Source organism: Geotrypetes seraphini, chromosome 2 (assembly GCF_902459505.1).
Source record: "Geotrypetes seraphini chromosome 2, aGeoSer1.1, whole genome shotgun sequence".
Classification (NCBI taxonomy): domain Eukaryota; kingdom Metazoa; phylum Chordata; class Amphibia; order Gymnophiona; family Dermophiidae; genus Geotrypetes; species Geotrypetes seraphini.
In genome coordinates, this window is record NC_047085.1 from 361,118,867 (window position 1) to 361,142,890 (window position 24,024).

Consider the following 24,024-nt stretch of genomic DNA (forward strand, 5'->3'; position numbering starts at 1 on the left):
AACATTCAATTCTTCAATCCCTCTCCCAAAGACTGTTCCAGGATCAACTGGTATGTCTGCTCAGCCTGGTAGGGTAAAACTGATGATACTGGAAGATGTATGGGAGGGAATGTTGTGGATTGAGAAAACACTGAAAGAATTGCTAATACTTCACAGGTTTTCTAAACAATTGGTAACCAAGATGGGTGATCAAGAGGAAAGATTGGCATCTGTAGAACAACGGATTGATCTCTTCAGGTGCAATGCATTACATCAACAGACTGCAGTCGCTTTTGTTTTGAATAGTTTGTCTGTGCATCAGACTTTTGAACTTTCCATGTAGAAGATTTCTATTATTGAAAGCAATATAGCAGATGTATTAAAAAGGTGTTCCAAAAGTAGAAACTCCAGAGAAAACTGTGATATTAAATATGTTTTATATTCCTATTGCTAGGCAAGAAGAGCACGTGGAAGGTGCATTAAGACAATACAGACAGTATTGCATCCCCTGATAGTTTGGATATTCCAGCTTTCCTGGAATCATCAATAGATAATATCTACCTTGAATAGTGGTTTTAGGCTCTGAAGTGGATAAGTGGTTTTTGATCAGTGCTTGACTATGAAAAATCAGATAGATGCAGTAGTTCAAAAGGGTTACCTTATGGAAACTTTGTACCATCAGATCCTACTTCAATGCTACCGCCTTAGTTGAGACATTACTTTTGAGTATTCTAGATTACTGTACTATTGTATATCTCACAAGTACTAAGAAAAATTTGGCCAGGTTGATTTTGGTTCAAAACACAGCAGTAAGAATGATTTTTGGCCATGTAACTCCTTATTATTGTAAGTTGCATTAGCTCCCAGTAGAGGCCTGGGTAATTTTTAAGTTAGGATGTTTATATTATAACATTGCTTTCGGTGTGGCCCCACGTTATCTTACTGATAGATTTGTTATTATGACACATGAGAAGAGTAGAAAATCTCATGCCCTATTTACTTTCCCTTCAGCTAAGGGCTGTAAAAGTAAGAAACATCATGGGTATTGTCTCTTTTATCAAGCAGCTTATTACGACAAAGATTTCCACTCATTATTGATCAGATCTACATCTTATACACATTATAGAAAACTTTTGAAGATTTTTCTTTTCGCCAAATTTTTGACTAACTAAATCTCTGTGTATTACATTATTTTGTATTTTCACATAGCATAATCTTTTGTTAACCGCATTGAACTTAGGGTTATCCCAGGACAAGTAGGCAGCATATTCTCACATGTGGGTGATGTCATCACAGAGCCCCGATGCGGACAGGCTTGTAAGAAGACTTGCTTGTAAAACTTTTAGAAAGTTTGCGACTGCTGCACCGCGCATGCACGAGTACCTTCCCACCCGATGTAGGGCGCATGTCTGCTCAGCATCTCCTCAGTTCTGAGTTTTCCACGGAGCCAAGAAGTCCTCATTTCGACGCTCTGCGCTAGACTTAGTTCTACTCGTGCCTTCTCTCACTGTGGCTTGTGTATTTTCCTTACAGGGTCGCTGTGTTTATTGCGCATTTCATTTTCTTTAAAAAAAAAAAAAAAAAAAAAGATGTTTCTTTTTTCTTCATGTCACGGCGGGGCCTAACCTGCAGCCTCAGCCGGCAGGCTTCAATTTAGCCACAGCTGTTTTTCATTCTATATCCCAGCCAGTCACAGGCTTCAAGAAGTGTAGCCGGTGCCAGCATGCAATCTCCCTCACTGACCCACACAAGTGGTGTGTTCAGTGTTTAGGACCTGACCATCGTCCGGAGTCGTGTGCCCGCAGTGCTATGCTTCAAACTCAAGCCTTTAAACATTGTCGAGTTCAGGTAGAAAACATATTCGGCGGCATGGATAGGCCTTTACCTAAGGCCCTGACCCCGATTCCAACCCCAACCACGAATCCAGTCAAGTCTTCTACGGGCTACCACCTTTCACCTTGACCTCGACCTTTTCACTTTTCAGAAGCTAAGTGATAGGTTTTATTTTTCTACACTATAATTGAAAAAATGAACAAATGAATTTATTCCATGCACAGTGATTGGGCGGTGGGTTTAAATATATAAATAAGTTGATATGTTTTGTATTAACTCATGAGAGTAGTTTTCTCTTTTCATATCTATTACCAAAGACATAAATATATTTTGAGGGGAGTCCACTGCAATTACATTTATTTCTTGCAGAAAATAGTTCCTCCACTAAGGGCTCCTTTTATGAAGTGCCTTAACGCGTGGAAATAGCACGCGCTAAAATGCCGCATGTGCTAGCCACTTCCTCTTGAGCAAGCGGTAGTTTTTTGGCTAGTGCGCGCTAATCGAGTGCATGTGCTAAAAATGCTAGTGCACCTTCGTGAAAGGAGTCCTTAATTTTCTTTATTAATGCTGCTGCTTGTGGTATGGGGTAGGAAACAGAACTTTGTATGGGGATAACACAGGTCAACACATCATTTTCATCAGCGTTAATATTGGGTGGGTTTTGTAGTATTTTTCATGTTGAATTCAAATCTGTGTTTAGTTTTTCACTTGCACATCACATTTTTGTGATGAGGCTCATTATATATATTTATAAACGTCAATTGGGCGATATATCATGTGTTTATAATGACAATTCTCTTTGATTTTTATGCTACAGACATTATTTATGGTGATTAATATCAGTCTCTATCATGCAGAGACGTTGTACTAATTATTTATTTATTTAAAATATTTCTTAACTGCCTATTCCTAGGTGGCTTTACAAATAGTAATATACATAACATAGAACAAATAAGACTTGTACGTACATCAAAGATTACATATCAATCAATGCAAACATAGTTCACAGCTCTCCATAATAAATCCATAAACCAGAATTAGTTAGAAACATCATTCATTGGAATGCTTCTATAAAAAGTGTAGTCTTGAGCATTTTCTTAAACTTCTGAATATCAGACATAGCTCTTTGTGGTCCAGTTAATTTATTTGAAGAGTTATTCCAGATAGTTTCTGTTATGTCTGTAGTTCATTCACGACGAAAGCACATTGTCGCCCAATTACTGTAGATCTGAAGAGGGTATACAAATTGTACTTTGGCTGTCCACTGGGTGACCAGGATAAGTCTTGGGCTTTACATATTATCTGTATCAGTTGTTCCAACAGACTTCATGACTGGCTCAATCGACGAAAGGCAGCGATGTCATATTAAAGATTGCTACTTTTGCCTTGTGAACACAAGTGGATTCTCAGTTAAACTAAGCACAAAATTATATATCCTACTCTGGTTTCTGCTATTAGGCCTGTTCCTCATGATGACTCACTGCCTGTACCTGTACCTCCACAAGATGGACTTGCTTGAGGAGGAATGTGATGATGATGCAGAAGCTGGTCACAATCCAGAATTATCTGATCCTAATTATGTGAATGATGAAGATTCAGAACCAGAGACCTTTACACAAGCTGAGCTTAATGATCCTATTCATGATCTAAATCTTTAAAAAAAAAACAAAAAACAGAACTTCTTGCTTCAAGGCTTAAGCAAAAGCACTTGCTTGCAAAAGATGCTAATATAACTCATTACAGAAAAAGAAATCACTGTAAATGGCTCATTGTGCTTTTGTCATGACATGGTCGGGCTCTTAAACAGTTTGTCAAAAGTGCATTGTCCAGATCAGGAGTGCCCAAAAGGTCGACTGCGATCGACCAGTAGATCGCAAAGGCAATGCAAGTCATTCACGATAGACTTGCGTTGCCTTTGCATTCTGTTCTCCCTGCTTCCCTGACACCAGGCTAGGCACATACAAGCGCCGGGCCCACAAGCCTCCCCCCCTCGACGTCAATTCTGACATCGTGGGGGGGGGGGAAGGCTTTTGGGCCTTGTGCTTGTATGTGCCTGGCCTAGTGTCAGGGAAGCAGGGAGAAATTGGTGATGATGGCTTGGGGGAGGGGGAGAGAGAAAGACACAAAGAAAGAAAGAGGATGATATAATAGAGGTCTATAAAATACTGAGTGAAGTGGAAAGGGTAGATGTGAATCGCTTGTTTACAGTTTCCAAAAATACTAGGTCTTCATGTACCCCGCGGCACTCCACTCGTGACGCTTTACCAGTCCGAGGATTGTTCATTTACCCCCACTCTCTGTTTCCTATCCGCCAACCAGTTTTTAATCCACTGAGTAATTCACCCTTGATTCCATGGCTCGCAATTTTTTGAAGTAGCCGTTCATGCGGGGCCTTGTCGAGTGCCTTCTGAAAATCCAGATATACAATATCGACCAGGTCCACCCTTGTCTATCTGCCTGTTTACTCCCTCGAAGAAGTGCAGCAAGTTCGTCAAGCAAGATCTTCCTTTGCTGAAGCCATGCTGGCTGGTCCTCAGACTGTGTCCGTCTAGGTGATCAATGATGCTGTCCTTTATCAGTGCCTCTATCATCTCTCCCGGTACCAAGGACAGACCCACCGGTCTGTAGTTTCCCGGTTCTCCCCTCGAACCTTTCTTGAAGATAGGCATAACATTCGCCACTTTCCAGTCTTCCGGAATCCTTTCTGATTTGATAGACAGATCGGCTAGTTGGAGCAGTTCAGCTATAGCCCCTTTCAGCTCCTTGATTACCCTCAGATGGATTCCATCCAGTCCTGGGGATTTATCGATTTTAAGCCTGTCAATCTGCCTGCATATCTCTACTAGACTGACTGTCAACCCTGTTTCCTGTCTTCGTTTCCTGCGTATAGCCTGTCAGCTTCCGGTATGTTGCGTATATCCTCTTAGGTAAATACAGACTCAAAAAATGTGTTTAGTTTGTTGGCGATAGCTTTATCCTCCTTTAGCATTCCCTTTATTCCATGGTCATCCTACGGCCCCACTACTTCCTTTGCGGATCTTTTCCCCTTAATATATCAAAAAAAATAGCTTTAAGTTTTTTTGCCTCCTTGGCTATTTTTTCCTCGTAGACTCTTTTGGCCCCTCTTACCGCCTTATGGCACCTGCTATGATGTTGTTTGTGCTTTTTCCAGTTTTCATCCGTTTTTGACCTTTTCCATTCCTTAAACGAAGTCTTCTTGTCTCTGATCACTTCCTTCAGTGAGCCACACCGGTTCCTTGCTCTTCTTCCTCTTGGATCCCTTGTTGATACACAGTATATATAGATTTTGCACTCCGGTGACTGTGTCCTTAAAAAGGGACCATGCCAGCTCTAGCGATTTTACAGTGCTTATCTTCTTCTTAATCTTCTTCCCCACTATGAGTCTCATCTCTTCATAATTTCCTTTTCGGAAGTTCAGTGCTGTTGCTGACGTTCTGGATCAAAGTTTTGCTCCTGTGTCCAGGGTAAAGCAGATCATATTGTGATCACTGCTTCCCAGAAATCTTTCTACACCTTGCGCTGGTCCTCATAGTCCAGAATTGCAATTCCTCTCATATTTTCCTTGACGAGTTGTTCTTCAACTGTCAGTCCGTGGACCGGTGCCGGTTCACAGAAATTTTCTGCCAGTCCACAGGGCCAGCACATCCATCGGGCAGAAGACAGTGTTCTTCAGCTGCCAGTCCACGGTGCGATCAACGCAGTGTCTTCGGGCGGCTCCCTGAGTGCTGCAGTGCACAAAGCCATGGGAAAAGGCTCCTACGCACGTCCTGCACCTGAACCGGAAGCCTTCTCTCCGACGTCGCAACGTCAGAGGGAAGGTTTCCAGATGAGGTGCGGGACGTGCGCGAGGAGCCCCTGCCCACAGATTTATGCAATGCAACACTCAGGGAGCCGGCCTGAAGATGCCGCGTTGATCGCACCATGGACCTGCCCAAAGATAACACCGGGGAGCAGGCCAGAAGGCAAGGCACAGCATGGAGGGAGAGAGACAACAATGGTAGGGGGAATGCTTTTATTTTTTTTATTTAGTGATTGATTTACATCTGCTTTCTGTTCAGGAATAAATGCATTTGTTTCTTTTCCTCTGGGGTTGTACTGCTTGCAGAATCTTGTCTCCTAGGGTTTGTTTGTAAATATTAGTACTTTTAGTTTTTGGTCCTGAACTTGCATGGGGTTATCTGTTTTCTGGTAGGAATAAATTTTGAAAAGCATACAGTGTGCTCTGTGTAACTTAATTTTGTGGTTAACCATTATGTGTTGTTAATATGATTATATTGTGTGTATGTGTGTATATATGAAAAAGGAATGGAAAAAATGATGTTACAATTAGTACTATTATGGGGCGGGGTCTGGGCGGAGATGGGCACTAGAGAATGACACGGTGACAAAATTCATCACCGTTCCCGTTCCCGCGGATAACCACGGGAAATAAACCCATGTCATTTTCTAGTGTCTATTTCATCCTCTGTCCTTCTACACCAGCATTATTCAAAGCAAAGCTTGCAGGTCAGTGGTTGTGGCCATTCATACTCTGATTCTTCCCTCTTTCCTTAAAGAATGACATGAAGATGGTTTCCCACGGTTATCCGCGGGGACAGGAACGGTGATTAATTTTGTCACCGTGTCATTCTCTAATGGGCTTAGCCAAGTGTTCTTCAACTGCTGGTCCGCTGACTGGTGCCGGTCCACAAAATAATGATTTTATTTCCACCAGTCCATAGGTGTCAAAAGGTTGAAGAACACTGGTGTGCATGATAGCTTCACTGTTGCCATGACATCATAGACCTGCCTGCTGAATCTGTGCGTTAGAGAATGACACATAGACAAATTTTTCCCCATCCCCGTGGGAAAAGTTTCCTGTCCCTCCTCCATTCCTGCAAGCTTCATCCTCATTTACATAAGCCTCAAGCACTTTAAAATCATAAGGGTTTGAGGCTTGAGCAGTTAAGGCAGAGCTTACAGGAATGGGGCAGGGACAAGGACAGAGATGGAGAAATTGAGTTCCTGTGGGGACAGGGAAAATTTTGTCCCTGTGTCATTCTCTACTGTGCACTTAAGACAGATTCAGTGACTAGATTAATCCCCTCTGTTCATATATCTATCTATAGGGTTAGCAAATGGCAGGGATAATGGAATGAGACATCCGGGTGTCTCAACCCATCCTTTTTCTGGAGCCATATGGTAACCCTATCTATCCATCTATCTATATATATATATATATATATAGCAAGGGGCCTGCATAAAGAAAAGGGGGACCCTTAAGCACAGATTCTCAGCTCTAAAAACTTCTATAAAGTTACATTGAGAGATATTCAAAATGGTGCTCAGTGAAACATTTTAAAACATGATTTACCTGTGTTGAGTGGACTTGCATGGAGGGGGCTTTGGCTACCTAAAAGGTTCAGTCTTGAACTTCGTTTCTGCAGAACAAACAAATCATGATATAGCACACACAATGAACACAGAAAGAATGGAAATTCAGAAAGCATTTTAGAAAGGACACGCAAAGGGAAATTCTAGCATCTATGTCAGCACATGTGAAATTTCCATACTATTTTGCAAAAGTCTCTCTCAAATGTACAACCTCTTGTAAAATAGGAGCAAGACTACATGTCCCATCCCTCTGCATCTAGAGAGAACAACGATTATAAAAAGCTGGATGTGAGGGGGGAAAAAACATACTTCCCAATCCTCAAATGTCAAAGCAACTTTCTAAAATCATTACTTCCTTAGTAAAGCAGCCCCCGTTATGACGCAAATATCCCCACTCCTTCATCCCCAACTCCTTGACTGCATATCAGAAATTAAAGTCCATCTCCCAACATCAACAGCCCCTCCCCCCTACAGGTTAGCACACGCCCAACATGCATACTCCTCCTCCTGGGTTTTAAAGTCCCCAAGAACTGGCCTGGGCCCACAAGCCCCTCTACCCTCCACACCACATATAACAAAGAAGCAAGTCTGTAATTATACAAGTACAACAATACAGTGGTACCTCGGTTTATGAGTGCACCGGTTTGCGAGTGTTTTGCAAGACGAGCAAAACATTCGCAAAATCGGCGCCTCGGAAACCGAGCTTGCCTTGATGTACGAGCGCCTCCTCCGCGATCTGGCATCCGCCCGTGATCCAGCATCCCCCTCCGCTCACGTTGCCCCCCCCCCCCGCCGCGATCTGACATCCCCCCCATGCACACCCATCCACCCACCCGAACACATCGCTTACCCCCCATCTGGCACCCGGCACCGACACCAATGCACAGGACATGCCGGTGCCCGAAGATCTGTCGTCCTTTTTGCTGGGCCTTGAGCATCTGCGCATGTTCAAGGTCTTCGAGTTCCCGCTCTCTCTGAGAATCTTGGAATGAAGCAGGAACTCAAAGGCCTTGAGTATGCGCAGATGCTCAAGGCCTGGCAAAAAGGACAACAGATCTTCGGGCACCAGCATGTCCTGTGCGTTGGTACCAGGTGCCAGATGGGGGGGTAAGCGATGTGTTCGGGTGGGTGGATAATGTGGGGGGGATGTTGGATCGCGGCGGAAGGGGGGGCGATGCGAGTGGAGGGATTCTGGATCACGGGGGGGATGGCGGATCATGCAGGGGGGCCTTTGTGAGCGGGGGGAATAGAGCAGTGCCGCTGGCCTCGGGGGGGGGGGGTTGGGTGGGAATGAATTAAGCGAGTTTCCCTTACTTTCTATGGGGAAACTCGCTTTGATATACGAGTAATTTGGTTTACGAGCATGCTTCTGGAATGAATTATGCTCGTAAACCAAGGTTCCACTATATTGTACTACAATGTCAGAAGATAAACCATATGGGCCTATGCAGCCTGCCCATCCATATTGACTACTCTTTCGTCCTCTCCCTCAGAGATTCTTTGAGACAAATTCTATAAGAAGCGCCTAATGTAATTAGTAAATTGGCTTCAATTATGAGCTTTAACAAGCTCATAATTGAAAAAGAATAAAAATTGGGTGATAGGTGCCTGTCTTAGGCGCAGTTCTACAAACGATAGGCATCTATGGCATGGTACCTAGTGGCGCCTAACTCCAATGTAGGTGTGTGTTTAGGGGCGAAGAATTATTAGGCACCACTAAGCATGATTCTCTAAGGGACTTAAGATGCCTTTAATGTAGGCCTTTAAAACCCTGGCCTACATTAAAAGCATCTAAGTTTTAAGTTAGGCATTTATAGGCACGAAGTGTGACTGACATGTCTACATTATAGGCGCCTGTGTTTTTAGATGACATTTACAGAATTTTCCTTTTTGTGCTTGTCCGTAGCTTTCTTGAAGTCAGACAGTATCCTTGAATACTTTTAAACAGGACATTTAGAGAATCCCATTAGGGAAGATTCAACAATGATGAAACAAAGCCACAAATGTTTAAGGGGAGAGCAGAGTAAAGGAAGCAAATTATCCCCATCAACTTCTAAGCAGCTTGTAGATTCAGGGGGAAAAAACCCCACAATTTAAAGTGCTTGTATGCAAATGCTATAAGTCTAAACAATTGAGGATTTAGAATATAAAGCACAAAATGAAGAGTTAACAGGCATTTCAGAGAACTGGTGGAAGGAGGACAAATCAATAGGACACTTAGAGTATAAATTATATTACAAACATAGAAACATAACGGCAGATAAAAGGCCAAAGGGCCCATCTAGTCTGCCCATACGAAGTAACCATTATCTCTTTCTCCCTCTGAGAGATCCCACATGCTTATCCCAGGCCCTCTTGAATACAGACAGTCTCAGTTTCCACCACCTCTTCCGGGAGTCTGTTCCACACATCTAACATCCTTTCTGTAAAAAGTATTTCCTTAGATTACTCCGGAGCCTATCACCTCTTAACTTCGACCTATGCCCTCTCATTGCAGTTTCCTTTCAAATGAAAGAGACTCGACTCATGCACATTTATATTACGTAGGTATTTAAACATCTATCATATCTCCCCTCTCCCGCCTTTCCTCCAAAGTATACAGATTGAGATCTTTAAGTCTGTCCCCATACGCCTTATCACAAAGACCATGCACCATTTTAGTAGATTTCCTCTGGACCGACTCCATCCTTTTTATATCTTTTAGAAGATGCGGCCTCCAGAATTGTACACAATATTCTAAATGAAGTCTCACCAGGGCCTAGTACAGAAGCATCAATACCTCCATTTTCCTACTGGCCATACCTCTCCATATGCAACCTAGCATCCTTCTAGCTTTCGCCATCATCTTTTCAATCTGTTTGGCCACCTTAAGATCATCATATACAATCACAATGACTTAAGGTGATTAGTCAAAAAGGAAAGGACAACTTACCCTCCAGGCATGTCCCTCTTCCATTGCTGCGCTCTGTGCTTCCACAGGATTTTCGATAACTCTTCCCGTTTGTCCAGAAAAATCCATAGCCACAAGTGAGTTTTCAGACACACTCCTCTGAAAGAAAATTTCAGCTCGGCTAACATATTGACATAATGCACATTAAAAAAATAAAACAGCAGCCACACAAGCTGAAAATAATTCTCCACATCACAGACTGTTCAATGGAACTCTATTGGCACAGTGCTATAAACTAGGAGTTAATGTTTTATGTGCATAAATGTTTAGAACAGAAACATATGCGAGCATTTATGCATGTAAATACCAACATGCTGCCTGAATACTACTTTGCAAATAAAGCACAGTTACTTACTGTAACAGGTGTTTATTCGGAGCAAGCAGGCAGATATTCTTACATTTGGGTGACGTGAGCCACGGAGTTCGGTACGGACAGTGAAAAGGATACTGTCACTTTGAGCTTCAACGAAGCTTTGCAAGTGCCTTCCCGTCCAATGCCGGCTCACAGTACCTCAGTTCTGTAAACAAGCTAAGAAGCCAACCAGGGGAGCTGGGAGGGTTTGTGAGAATATCTGCCTGCTGTCCTCAGATAACACCTGTTATGGTAAGTAACTGTGCTTTATCCTAGGACAAGCAGGCAGCATATGTGGGACTCCCTAGTTTAACTGAAATGGGATGGAGGGAATGTTGGCCTTCAAGAAGAAAACAAATTCTGATGTACTGCTTGGCTAAATCTACCATCTCATCTGGAATAGGTTTCCAGACAATAGTGAGATGTGAAGGTATGAATTGAGGATCAAGCAGCTGTTTTGCAAATATCCTCAATGGGAGTGGAACGCAGAAAGGCTACTGATGATGCCATCCCTCAGACCTTGTGAGGTGTTACACATCCCTCAAGCGGCAAACCAGCCCGAGTACAGCAAAATGAGATGCAGGCGGCCAACTAAATGGAAACAGTGACAGGAACTCCCAATCTGTTAGAATCAAAAGAGATGAAGAGTTGAGGAGAAGTCTTGTGTGGCTTAGTTCATTCCAAATAGTAAGCCAAGGCGCACTTGCAGTCCAAGGTATGAAGAACTGTTTCACCAAGATAAGAATGAGGCTTTGGAAAGAAAACTGATAGTATAACAGACTGATTGAGATACAATTCTGTGACAATCTTTGGTAGGAATTTAGGATGAGTTCTGAAAACAACTACAGCATAAGAAGGGTCACATACTAGTGTTTGGAGTTCACTTACTCGCCGAGCAGAAGTGACACCGATTAAGAAAACTACTTTCCAAGCAAGCTATTTAAGATTAGTAGTTGCAAGAGGTTCAAATGGAGGCTTCATTAGACTAGTGAGGAGGACATTTAAGCCCGGATTCTGTATAGGACGGCCCAGGAGAGGCGTCCTATACAGAATCGGGCCTACACTAAACCCCGATTCTGTAACTGGTGTCCATGTTACAGACGCAGGTTACAGAATCAGGTTAGAGTAGACGCGGCCGCTATACTTATCGCGGCAAGGGATCTCCCTGCCACGATAAGTATAGTGGCCGCCTGTCCGATTGCCTGCAGGAAGGTGCCCAAACCCTCCTGCCGGAAGATGCCCCCCCCGACACTACCGATCACTGGCAGGAGGGTGCCCAACCCCTCCTGCCGGAAGATGCCCCCACTCCCCCCGACACTACCGATCGCCGGCAGGAGGGTGCCCAAACTCTTCTGCCAGAAGATGCCCCCCCCCCGACACTACCGATCACCGGCAGGAGGGTGCCCAATCCCTCCTGCCGGAAGACGCCCCCTCCTCCCGCGCTAACAGCCCCCAAACCTCCCCCCCACCAAACTAACCTTTAATTGTTGGCCAGATGGGTCTTGCCCGTCCAGCCGGCAGGCCCGCCTCGTCGAAATGAGGCGGGCCCGCCCCTTCCCGGCCCATCCCGCGAAGCCTAAGGCCTGATTGGCCCAGGCTTTAGAAGCCCGGACCAATCAGGCCTTAGGAATAGCGGGTCCGCCCATCCCCACTAAGCTTAAGGCCTGATTGGCCCAGGCTCTAGGCTGTTAGGCAAATTAATACCCAGTTAGGCTAGTGTTCTATATAGGAAAGTATGCACCTATGTTCCTTTACAGAGAAAGCTCTGTAAAATCTGTCTCTCTCCCCTCCCCCAATATGTTTCCAAGTTTATTAAATTTTGTTATCCCGCCTTATCAAATATCAAGGCGGCTTTACATAAAAAAAGCATAAACAGGGTAGTACAATACACTTAGGACTTAACATCAAAGAAACATCAAAAGACAAAGTACCAAGACTAACAGCCCTAAATAGACTGGTACGGGAGGAAGGGGAAGAACTACAATTGTTTGAAAGGAAAGAACAAAAAAGGAAAAGATGAGAGGACAGGGGAACAGCGGGTTCAGCCAGAACGGCTGGACTAACCAAGAAAGCTGGACTAATATTAGATTAAAAACATCCTTAGAAGGACGGTCATACTGCAAAAGCATAATTTAAAAAAATGGTTTTAAAGCTAGACTTAAAATTATCTAATGTATTAATCTCTCGTAAATAAGCCGGTGCTGAGTTCCAGAGTGGGGGGGGGGGGGGGGAGGGGTGACTCAAATACTACTACTATTAATTATTTCTATAGCACTACCAGACAGTGCCTTTGGTTATTTATTAACCTCGTGTTTGTAGAGAAATCAAAATAGTGGTTTTTAAAATCACTTATTTAAGTTACATTTCAAATCAGATGCTATCACTTCCCTGCTGTTCAAAGGATAAGTACTGCAATTTCTGAGCACCATTCATATGTTTACTGGAGTTTCACTAGTCTGGATTTGTCTTTTTTTTGTTTTGTTTTTCAGTTCACTTGCTTTATTCAAATCCGAGCTCAAGGCATATTTCATAGTCAGGTTTCTGAGTTACCCAACTGCCCAGACAGACTTACATTCTAGGTGTTCTGAGGCCATGGAGGGAGATGTAACTTGCTTAAGGTCACAGAAAGGGAAGAGGATGGGATTTGATATACCACCTTTCTGTGATTACAATCAAAGTGGTTTACATATTATATACAGATACTTATTTTGTATCTGGGACAATGGAGGATTAAGTGACTTGCCCAGAATCATAAGGATCTGCAGTGGGAATTGAACCTGGTTCTCAGGTCACTGCACTAACCATTAGACTACTCTTCCACAAGATATCACTGGGCGAAACAGAATCTTAATCCTTGCTTGCAATGTTTGCAATCTCGCTTGCTAACAACTAGGCTACTTTTTTGGTCAGGTCTACTGACCTACAGGCCTATTAACAGAAGTTTTGTGCTACACTCTTCCCCTAGAAATAAGCATGAAAGGGGAAATTCTGTAAATGGCGTCTCGCCTATAATATAGGCGCCTATCTCTTATCAATCAGACTTATTACAAAACTACGCCTAACTTAAAACTTAGACGCCTGTAATTTAGGCCAGGGCTTTAAAAGCCTACATTATAGGCACCTAAGTCCTCTAGAGAATCGTGCCTAACAACGCCTAAGTTTTTCTCTGTCCCTAAACACATCTACTTTGGAGCTAGGTGCCTATCTTTTGTAGAATCACGCCTAATAAGATAGGTGTCTATCACCCAATTCATTTTTTTTTTTTTCAATTATGAGCCTCTTATAGAATTTCCCCCATACTGCTTTCCTATACAAGGTACATGCAACACGCTAGCTGCTTTTTTCTCCATGCCCTACAATATCCCTGAGACCATTTAAAAAAGACAGGTTAAACCTATTTATATTGTAAATAAATGGCATCAGTTTAGCCAGAAAGAGAATGCCAAGCACAATGCTTAAAACAGTAATGTCAGGTCAAAGATGTCATATTAAGCTCAAATAGCTGACAAGCAGAGGCCATGTTTAAAAGATAATTCAATTGTACAGTAACAATTTCTTCTTAGGAAAAGATGAGATTAAAAAAAAAATTTTTAAAGAAGGTTTTGGGGGGGTTTTGTGGTTTTCTTTTTTAATCTTGGAGCACAGGCAGAAAATGGTGGCTTAACTGGACAAGTCGACAGCCACATAGCAGGAGGAAGAAAGGATCGGCTGGTGACCTGTGTAACAGGATCCAAGGTAAAAGGATATAATGAGCCACATCGACAGGATCATCAACAATGCAGAAGGGGTAGATACGGCAGTGGTGATCCATGTTGGGACAAACAACGTGAGCAACAGGAACTACAGCAGGGAAACACTGAAAGACCAGTTCCGGGTGCTAAGAAGGAAGCTGAAGATCAGAACGCCGAAGGTAGCATTCTCGGAGATCTTGCCAGTACCCAGGGCCGACGGGAAGAGGCAGACAGAATTGCAAGCCTTTAACATATGGATGAGATGCTGGTGTGAGGAAGAAGGATTCCACTTCGTGTACAACTGGACGACTTTCTGGGGGAGGAGAAAGCTATACAGGAAGGATGGACTTCATCTCAGCGGAGACGGAATGAGGCTACTTGCAAGCAACATCAAGCAAGAATTTGAGAAGTTTTTAAACTAAGAAGGGGAAAGCCGACAGTAAACCAAGAGTTGATGGTTCGGGAAATGGTATACCCAGAGGATACCATGCAAGAAGATTGCAGGAAGACTCACCGGATCATAGGCAAGATAGAAATCCCAACGGATCAAAAAGGATGGAAGCGAGGGAGACAGAAAGGGAAAGGAAATGCAAGAAAGTAACAGGCCGCAAACTTAAGTGTATGTACACAAACGCAAGGAGCCTAAGGAATAAAATGGGGGAATTGGAAGCTATGGCACAAAAAGATAACCTAGACATCATTGGCATCACAGAAACATGGTGGAACGAGGACAATGTCTGGGACACTGTGCTACCGGGATACAAGCTATACCAGAGACAGAATAGGACATAAAGGTGGGGGTATTGCCCTATACATAAAAGAGAGAATTGAGTGTACCAGAGAGAACACGCCAGAAATGAACAATAAGGTAGAGTCTTTATTGGCCAAAATACCGGTAACAAATGGAATGGACACAAAGATTGGCATCAACTACCGACCTCCAGGGAGGGCAGTCCGAAGAGACTGATGGAGAAATTACAGACGAGATTAAACACGAATGCAAAGGAGGCAACACAGTTATCATGGGTGACTTCAAATATCCTGGGATAGATTGGAACCTAGGCAAGTCCAGCTGCAGTAGGGAGACCAAGTTCCTGGATGTTGTAGGTGATTGCTTCCTGGAACAACTTGCCAAGGAAAATACAAGAGGAAATGCAATTCTGGACTTAAATCTAAATGGACTACAAGGATAGGCACAAGGTATAGAAGTAGAAGGGACACTGGGAAACAGTAATCACAATATGATCCACTTCAGCCTAGACACAGGAACAAAAAAAAAAAAAAAAATAGATCTAGATGACTGCCATGGCACTGAACTTCCGAAAAAGGAACTACGAAGAGATGAGAGTCATGGTGAGGAAGAAGATTAGGAAGAGGATAAGCACTGTAAATATGCTAGAGCAAGCATGGTCCCTTTTTAAGGACACAGTCACCAAGACGCAAAATCTATATATACTGCATATCAACAAGGGTTCTAAGAGGAAAAAGAACAAGGAACCGGCTTGGCTCACTGTAGCAGTGAAGGAAGTGATCAAAGACAAGACGACTTTGTTTAAGGAATGGAAAAGGACAAAAACGTACGAAAACTGGAAAAAGCATAAACAACATCAAAGCAAGTGCCATAAGGCGGTAAGAGGGGCCAAAAGAGACTATGGGGAAAAAATAGCCAAGGAGGCAAACAATTTTAAGCTGTTCTTTCGATATATTAAAGAGAAACGACCTGCAAAGGAAGCAGTGGGGCCATTAGATGACCATGGAATAAAGGGAGTACTAAAGGAGGACAAAGCAATCGCTGACAAACTGAACACATTTTTTGCGTCTGTATTTACCGAAGAGGATATATCCAATAAACCAGAAGCCAACAGGCTATACACAGGAAATGAAGACGGGAGACTGACAGGGTCGACAGTCAGTCTAGAAGAGGTATGCAGACAGATTGATAGGCTTAAAATGATAAATCCCTGGGACCGGATGGCATTCACCCAAGGGTAATCAAGGAACTGAAAGGGGTTATAGCTGAACTGCTTCAACTAAAAGCCAATCTGTCGATCAAATCAGGAAAGATTCTGGAAGACTGGAAAGTGGCAAATGTTAAGCTGATCTTCAATAAAGATTTGAGGGGAGATCCGGGAAACTCCAGACCAGTGAGTCTGACTTCAGTACCGAGAAAGATGGTAGAGGCGCTGATAAAGGACCGCATCACTGATCACCTTGATGGACACAAACTGATGAGGACCAGCCAGCACAGCTTCAGCAAAGGAAGATCTTGCTTGACAAACATACTGCACTTCTTCGGGGGAGTACCGTATTTTCACGCATATAACGCGCGCGTTATACGCGTTTTTACCTACCGCGCATACCCCTCGCGCGTTATACGTGTGAGCGCGGTATACAAAATTTTTTTTACATAGTTCCCACCCCGCCCGACACCCGATTCACCCCCCCCAGCAGGACCGCTCGCACCCCCACCCCGAACGACCGCTCGCACGCGCTCCCACCCTCACCCGCATCCACGATCGGAGCAAGAGGGAGCCCAAGCCCTCTTGCCCGGCCGACTCCCCAACTCCCCGACAATATCGGGCCAGGAGGGAGCCCAAACCCTCCTGGCCACGGCGACCCCCTACCCCCACCCCGCACTACATTACGGGCAGGAGGGATCCCAGGCCCTCCTGCCCTCGAGGCAAACCCCCCTCCCTCCAACGACCGCCCCCCCCAAGAACCTCCGACTTCCCCCCCAGCCGACCCGCGACCCCCCTGGCCGACCCCCATGACACCCCCACCCCCCCTTCCCCGTACCTTTGGTAGTTGGCCGGACAGACGGGAGCCAAACCCGCCTGTCCGGCAGGCAGCCAACGACGGAATGAGGCCGGATTGGCCCATCCGTCCCAAAGCTCCGCCTACTGGTGGGGCCTAAGGCGCGTGGGCCAATCAGAATAGGCCCTGGAGCCTTAGGTCCCACCTGGGGGCGCGGCCTGAGGCACATGGGCCCAACCCGACCATCGAACTCTCTCGCTGCGGCCCGGTTGCCTATTTCCTCAGCTTTCGCAACGACTTGAAGCTTAAAGTCCACTGTATATGACTTTCGTCTTATTCCTGCCATTATGGCGGTACATTTAAATTTAATTGATAAACTCTACTACCGGGTAGATAAATGCAGAATACCAATCTGAAGAGATCAAATTAAAATGTGGGCTCTACATGCAGCATTAATCTTTTATAGGCTTACCCAAAGGCTGAGATGCTGTTGTATAGTCAAAATAGTATTCACTGGGCAAATTACAAGGCCAGATAGAGGGGGGCCACAGCCACGTGGTGAAAAGCACACCACCAGAAAAACAGCCTTGGTGAAAACTAAGCGGCAAGCATGCTCAGACCATTGCGCATGCTTACAGAGCTGGGAGCAGGGCAGGGCGGGCGAAAGGAGAGTCGGGACAGCGCACGGAGAGGCGGGGCAGTGCACGGAAAGTCAGGGCGGGTGAACGGAGAGTCGGGACAGCGCACGGAGAGTCGGGGCAGTGCACGGACAGTCAGGGCGGGTGAACGGAGAGTCGGGACAGCGCACGGAGAGGCGGGGCAGTGCACGGAAAGTCAGGGAGGGTGAACGGAGAGTCGGGACAGCGCACGGAGAGTCGGGGCAGTGCACGGAATGTCAGGGAGGGTGAACGGAGAGTCGGGACAGCGCACGGAGAGTCGGGGAGGGCGAAAGGAGAGTCGGGGTGGCCAGAGGAGAGTCGGGGCGGGCAAAAGGACAGTCGGGCTGCATGCGCGGTATACCCGTGAGCGCGGTATACAAAAGTTTTTGTACATAAAATCGTGGTTTCTGCGCGCTATACCCGTGTGCGCGTTTTACATGGGTGCGCGTTATCTGCGTGAAAATACGGTAAATAGGCAGACAAGGGTGACCAAGTCGACATCGTATATATAGATTTTCAGAAGGCGTTCGACAAGGTCCCGCATGAACGACTACTTCGAAAAATTGCGAGCCATGGAATCGAGGGGGATATATTCACGTGGATTAAAAATTTGTTGGCAAATAGGAAAGAGAGAGAGGGGTAAATGGACAATACTCGGACTGGAAAAGCATCACCTAAAAATTGACCTAGAAATTGGCACGACGAGTGAGGTGATTAAAAATGCGGACGATACAGAGTTATTCAGAGTAGTGAGGACACAGGAGGATTGTGAAGACCTACAATGAGACATAAACACATTCGAGGAATGGGCTGTGAGATAATAATAATAATAATAATACCGCCCAACCAGTAGTTCTGGGTGGTTCACAACAGGAGAATACCGAGACATTTCAGCACATGGTACAGTTTCATAGAACACACTATCTACGTACAATCTAAAATTACATAATAAGAGCAATACAATTGTTAAAAACATTCAAGTACAATATTAAAAATTATTAAAAAATTAAAACATACTATGACAATAAGAATAGAAACAAAAGACCTCATTTAAATATATCAAAATTAATATTCTTATTTGTCAAATAAATAGGTCTTTAATGATTTCCTAAATGTGAAGTAAGAATTAGATTGAATAATCATCGGACTTAGCCAAGAGTTCATCTTCCCAGCTTGATACTCCAAAGTCCTGTCTAAAAAGGTCTTAAAACGACAGGCCTTTGCAATAGGGAAGATGAACTTTCCAGAATTTCTAGTTCCTTTTGTTGAGTAAGAAAGTTTCAGATAGGGGGACAAATATGAGGGAGATAATCCAAAAAGCACCTTATAACAAATGCATCCAAACTTAAAAAGCACTCTGGCCCCAAAAGGCAACCAATGCAACTTGGTATAAAAAGGACTAACATGATCATTCTTTTTAAGATTAAAATCAGGCGAATTGCAGCATTTTGCACCAACTGAAGTCTTAATATAATCTTTTTAGGTAACCCCAAATAAATTATATTACAATAATCTAAAGTTGATAATACAATAGATTGAACCAGTAACCAAAAAGATTTGCTGTCCAAAAAACTTTTTAATGGTTCTTAATTTCCATAAAAGCGCATAACTTTTTTAATTAATAAATCTGTATGTTTCCTAAAAGTTAATGTGTGATCCAAAGTAACCCCCAGAATTTTCAAATTAGACGCTATCTTGAAATTTTGGCCCTTAAGTTGGATACTTTTTTCTTGAATTTTCTCATTAGGGCTTGCCAAAAAAAACCCTTGTTTTTTCAGAGTTAAGCTTCAACCTAACCTGTAGCATCCATAATTCTACCTTTTCTAAGATTATAGAAATTCGAGTAATCAATTCATTTGAGATGTTCTTACAAGGTAGCAATATAGAGAGGTCGTCTGCATAAATGTAAAACATTACTTCTAGACTTTGGAGTAAATGCGCCAGGGACACTAAATAGACATTAAACAACGTTGGGGATAAAGGAGAGCCCTGCGGTAATCTGCATGAGTTCCTCCAAGAGGAAGAATATTTCTTATCAGAAAACACTTTATATGTTCTTTGTTCTAAGAACCCTCTGAACCAATTTTGTACCTTACCATTGATCCCGATTGAGTCCAAGCAGTTTAACAGAAGATCATAATCATGAAATGGCAAATGAGGTTCAACATGGATAAGTGCAAGGTGATGCATGTCGGTAACAAAAATCATATGCACAAATATAGGATGTCTGGTGCTATACTCGGAGAGAGCACCCAGGAAAGAGACTTGGGAGTACTAGTAGAAAAGTCAATGAAACAGTCTGCGCAATTCGCGGCAAAAAGGGCAAACAGAATGTTAGGAATGATTAAGAAGGGGATCACAAACAGATCTGAGAAAGTTATCAAGCTGCTGTACTGGGCCATGGTACACCCCCACCTGGAATACTGCATCCAGCACTGGTCGCTGTACATGAAAAAGGACATTATACTACTCAAAAGGGTCCAGAGAAGAGCAACAAAAATGGTTAAGGGACTGGAGGAGTTGCCGTACAATGAGAGGCTAGAGAAACTGGGCTTCTTCTCCTTTGAAAAGAGGAGCATGAGAGGGGACATGATTGAAACATTCAAGATATTGAAGGGAATTGACTTAGGAGAGAGAGAGAGATTATTCATCCTCTCCAAGGTGGAGAGAACGAGAGGGCACTCGCTAAAGTTAAAAGAGGATAGATTCCATACAAACTTAAGGAAGTTCTTCTTCACCCAGAGAGTGGTAGATATCGGGAACGCTCTTCCAGAGGCTGTTATAGGGGAAAGCACCCTTCAGGGATTCAAGAAAAGGTTAGATAAGTTCCTGCTGGACCAGAACATACACAGGTAAGGCTAGACTCAAATAGGGCACTGGTCTTTGACCTAAGGGCCCTGCGTGAGTGGACTGCTGGGCACGATGGACCACTGGTCTGACCCAGCAGTTGCAAATCTTATGTTCTTCTGAGCAACAGTCACAGAGAAGTATGCTGTCCATGAAACCATGCAGTGAGAAACAGTTGCATGAGCTTACCACTGGTGCAGTGAAGTTTGAGTGCAAGGTTTTCTTCTGCTGAGGAATTCCGTAGTTTTGGTAAAGCAACATCCCATACTGTAGATGAGAAACAAAGAAGCAAAACAGTGTAGTTGGAAGCATCCGATCCCTAAAATGCAAACCAGGGTTTTCCCAAGTTTTATAGCAAACAGTATAATGCACAAAAAACCACAAAAACACAAAACCCAGTAGAAGATAAGATTGAATGATGCTTTGTCCCAAATCTCAGTTTATCGTATATTTGATAACAGATACCATTTGAATATTAACTACTTTGCTAGGGCTTAACTGTGAAAAGCAGGGACTGTGCACTCATATAATCTACTTCCATGAGGGGACTCTGGGAAAAGGGAATGAAATATTGTTTAAGTAAGTGTAAGCCTTGTTTGTAGATTGTTCATATTCCATTAGCAGAAATTCAATTGCTGAAGCTCAGTTACTCTCTCTGTGATACATCACATTACAATACAGTGGCGACAACTGCTTCAGTTATCACAAAGCCAACCTGTTAACACAAAATGTACAAACCTCTTCGGACTAGATGGCAAAAATTCCCTCAAGAGAATCGAACCATTAAATTTATAGATGTCATACCAATTCTTCCCTACCCTAACATCTAAAAGAGTAGCATTCTAACTGACTGACCCATCTACTCCATCTTTGGAATTAAAGAGAACCCACAATCATTAGGCAACAAAAGACCCAACATTGTTGTTCCATTTATGTACCTACAAGATCTGATCCCCCCCTTCCTTTCGTTTTTGTGGTGCTGTTTTTTTTTGTTTAATTCTTTTGGGCTTCTAGCATAACCGAAGGAAGGCAGGGTTCCCACATTATCTCCTGGATTTTTTATAGGTTGCCCAAATATTGGCATGCAAATTTGGACACAGATCCCAGGTCCACATATAGCTAATAAGCAGTTAATCAATAATTGGTGTTATTTGGCAGTCATTTGCGTTTATGTACAATCTGCCCTATGCTATAAAATACGTGGATGCTATAAAATACGTGGTTAAAGTTTATAACATGCAACTCAAAAGGGGCCGTGTGCATAGGGTAATTTACACACCTAATTGCCATTAGTTGCATACCAGCATTTACAACGGGTTTCAGTGAGTGTAAGGATGGATTAGGTTCTTACCTCAATAATCCTCTTTCCCATAGAGCAGGGGTGTCAAAGTCCCTCCTCGAGGGCCACAATCCAGTCGGGTTTTCAGGATTTCCCCAATGAATATGCATGAGATCTATTTGCATGCACTGCTTTCATTGTATTCTAATAGATCTCATGCATATTCATTGGGGAAATCCTGAAAACCCGACTGGATTGCGGCCCTCGAGGAGGGACTTTGACACCCCTGCCATAGGCAGAAATCAAGCCTCCCAACTAGTGCTGCCAAATTCACGATTTGAATCGATTCACCAATTCACTACGAGTGAATCTATTCAAATCAATTTAAAAACAAAAAAAATTGGCCTCCTGATTCAGTGACTGACCCTCCTCCCCTAAAGTAGGAATGGCAGTGCTACCTCTTGCTAGCCAGCCGCTGCCACTCCTTCTTTAGAGCGAGAGGGGGGAGGCTCAGTCGGAAAGTGCTGCGTTATCTGGCTTCCCCCTTGGCCTCCCACACATCCATTTACTTAATTCCAGCAGCAGAGCAGCCTGCAGAGAGCATCGCCAGTGCTAGCAATCTTTGCAGGCTGCTATCGGCCTCCGGAGCTGTGGTTTCCTCTGCCGCGATCCTGCCTCTGATGTCAGAGAAGGGGCGGGACCACAGCAGAGGGAAGACAGCTCCGGAGGCCGATGGCAGCCTGCAAAGATCGCTAGCACCGGCGATCCTCTCTGCAGGCTGCTCCGCTGCTGGAATTAAGTAAAAGTAAGACTGGAGGCCAAAATGCAACACGCAGGTTCAGGGAGGGTGCAGGCCTTCAAAGGGGGGGGGAGGACAGGCCTTCAGTGGTGGTAGGACGGGAATTCAGGGGTGGGGTGCAGGCCTATGGGGGAGGGGCGCCCTAGGGTAAAAGTACACAAAGAATCGTGCATATGCCAGACTGGGGGGGGGAAGAAATAATGGGTCTAAAAATAGAGGTGAGGGAGAGAGATGGTGGACAATGGGATTTAGGGAGGGATGGAACAGAAAGGGAGAAAAGTTGGACGCAAGGGATGGTGTGGAGGGTGGGGAGATAGAGATACTGGATAGGAGGGTAGATGGGAAGAGAAAGGGAGAGATGGTGGACCCTGGGGTGGTGGGGAAGGAGGGAGAGATGCTGGATGAAAGGGTAGTTGAGAAAAGGTGGATCTGGGGATGGAGATGTAAAAAAGGAAAGATGCATGTAGGCCAGAGATGGATGGTTAGCACGGAGAAAGAAGAAAATGACAAATGGGCAGGAGTGATTTGAATAATGACCAGACAACAAAAGGTAGAAAAAATAATTTTATTTTCTATTTTGTGATTACAATATGTCAGATTTGAAATGTGTATCCTGCCAGAGGTGGTGTTAGAGTCAGTCTCTCTCTCTCGACGCGTTAGCATTTAGTGCACGCTAAATCGGCTAGCACGCCTTAGTAAAAGAGGGGGTTTATAAGTTAATTACCTGAACAGAAAACAAAAAAAGGGTTCCACCTAAGAGATTCCACAAGGAAAACAGCAGCGCAAAAACAAAAGAAACTGTGGCATTGATCCTATCAGAAGTAATTGCTGCTTTTTTAGGGATGAAGGGGATTCCTCACAGGGACAGAGGGGATCCTGGCGGGGACAGGTGTGGACGGAGGGGATTCTGGCAGGGATGGGCGGGATTTCTGTCCCCGCGCAACTCTCTAGTACCAAGATATATATCCACCAAACTACAATCTTACATACCCAGGTGTTCACGCCACTCAAAAAATTAGAAATGACTCAGCATACCCTCTGGACAATTTCTCCACTTGGAAAAGGCAAGCAAGTGCTCCCACACCCACTTCCTCCCAAGACTATGGAACATGTTACCCCCACAAATCAAGTTGCTGGAAAGATGGACTTCAGAAAGGCAGTGAAAACTTTCCTTTTTCCAATGACACAGTCTCCGACCTGATGTGCTACATATGGTCTGGCAAACTGTCCTCCCCGCCTCCACTTACCCACTTTGAGACCTGCAATTCCTTAATGTGTTCCTGCCTTGCCTGCCCCTATGTATGACCACTAGCTGTTATCTGTACTGTTCTGACTAGGAAGATGAACTCCTGGTTAAGCCCATTGATTGCTCAATCCTACTCTTTACATTTGAGAAATTATTAAAAACTTACTTATTTGATAAACAAGAATGCTGATTTTTAATATT

General features: G+C 44.0%; 1 protein-coding gene across 6 annotated transcripts in view; it reads right to left on the bottom strand.

Moving 5' to 3' along the window:
• Positions 1-24,024, bottom strand: part of GRB10 (growth factor receptor bound protein 10) — a 459,832-nt gene that overhangs the window by 18,635 nt on the left and 417,173 nt on the right. For all 6 annotated transcript variants that reach the window (XM_033930513.1, XM_033930516.1, XM_033930517.1 and 3 more), the window contains 3 exons: positions 20,689-20,766; positions 10,139-10,255; positions 7,187-7,253 (listed from right to left, as the gene is read on the bottom strand). In XM_033930513.1, the coding sequence (XP_033786404.1) occupies positions 7,187-7,253; positions 10,139-10,255; positions 20,689-20,766 (262 nt within the window). The remainder of the gene's footprint in view (positions 1-7,186; positions 7,254-10,138; positions 10,256-20,688; positions 20,767-24,024) is intronic.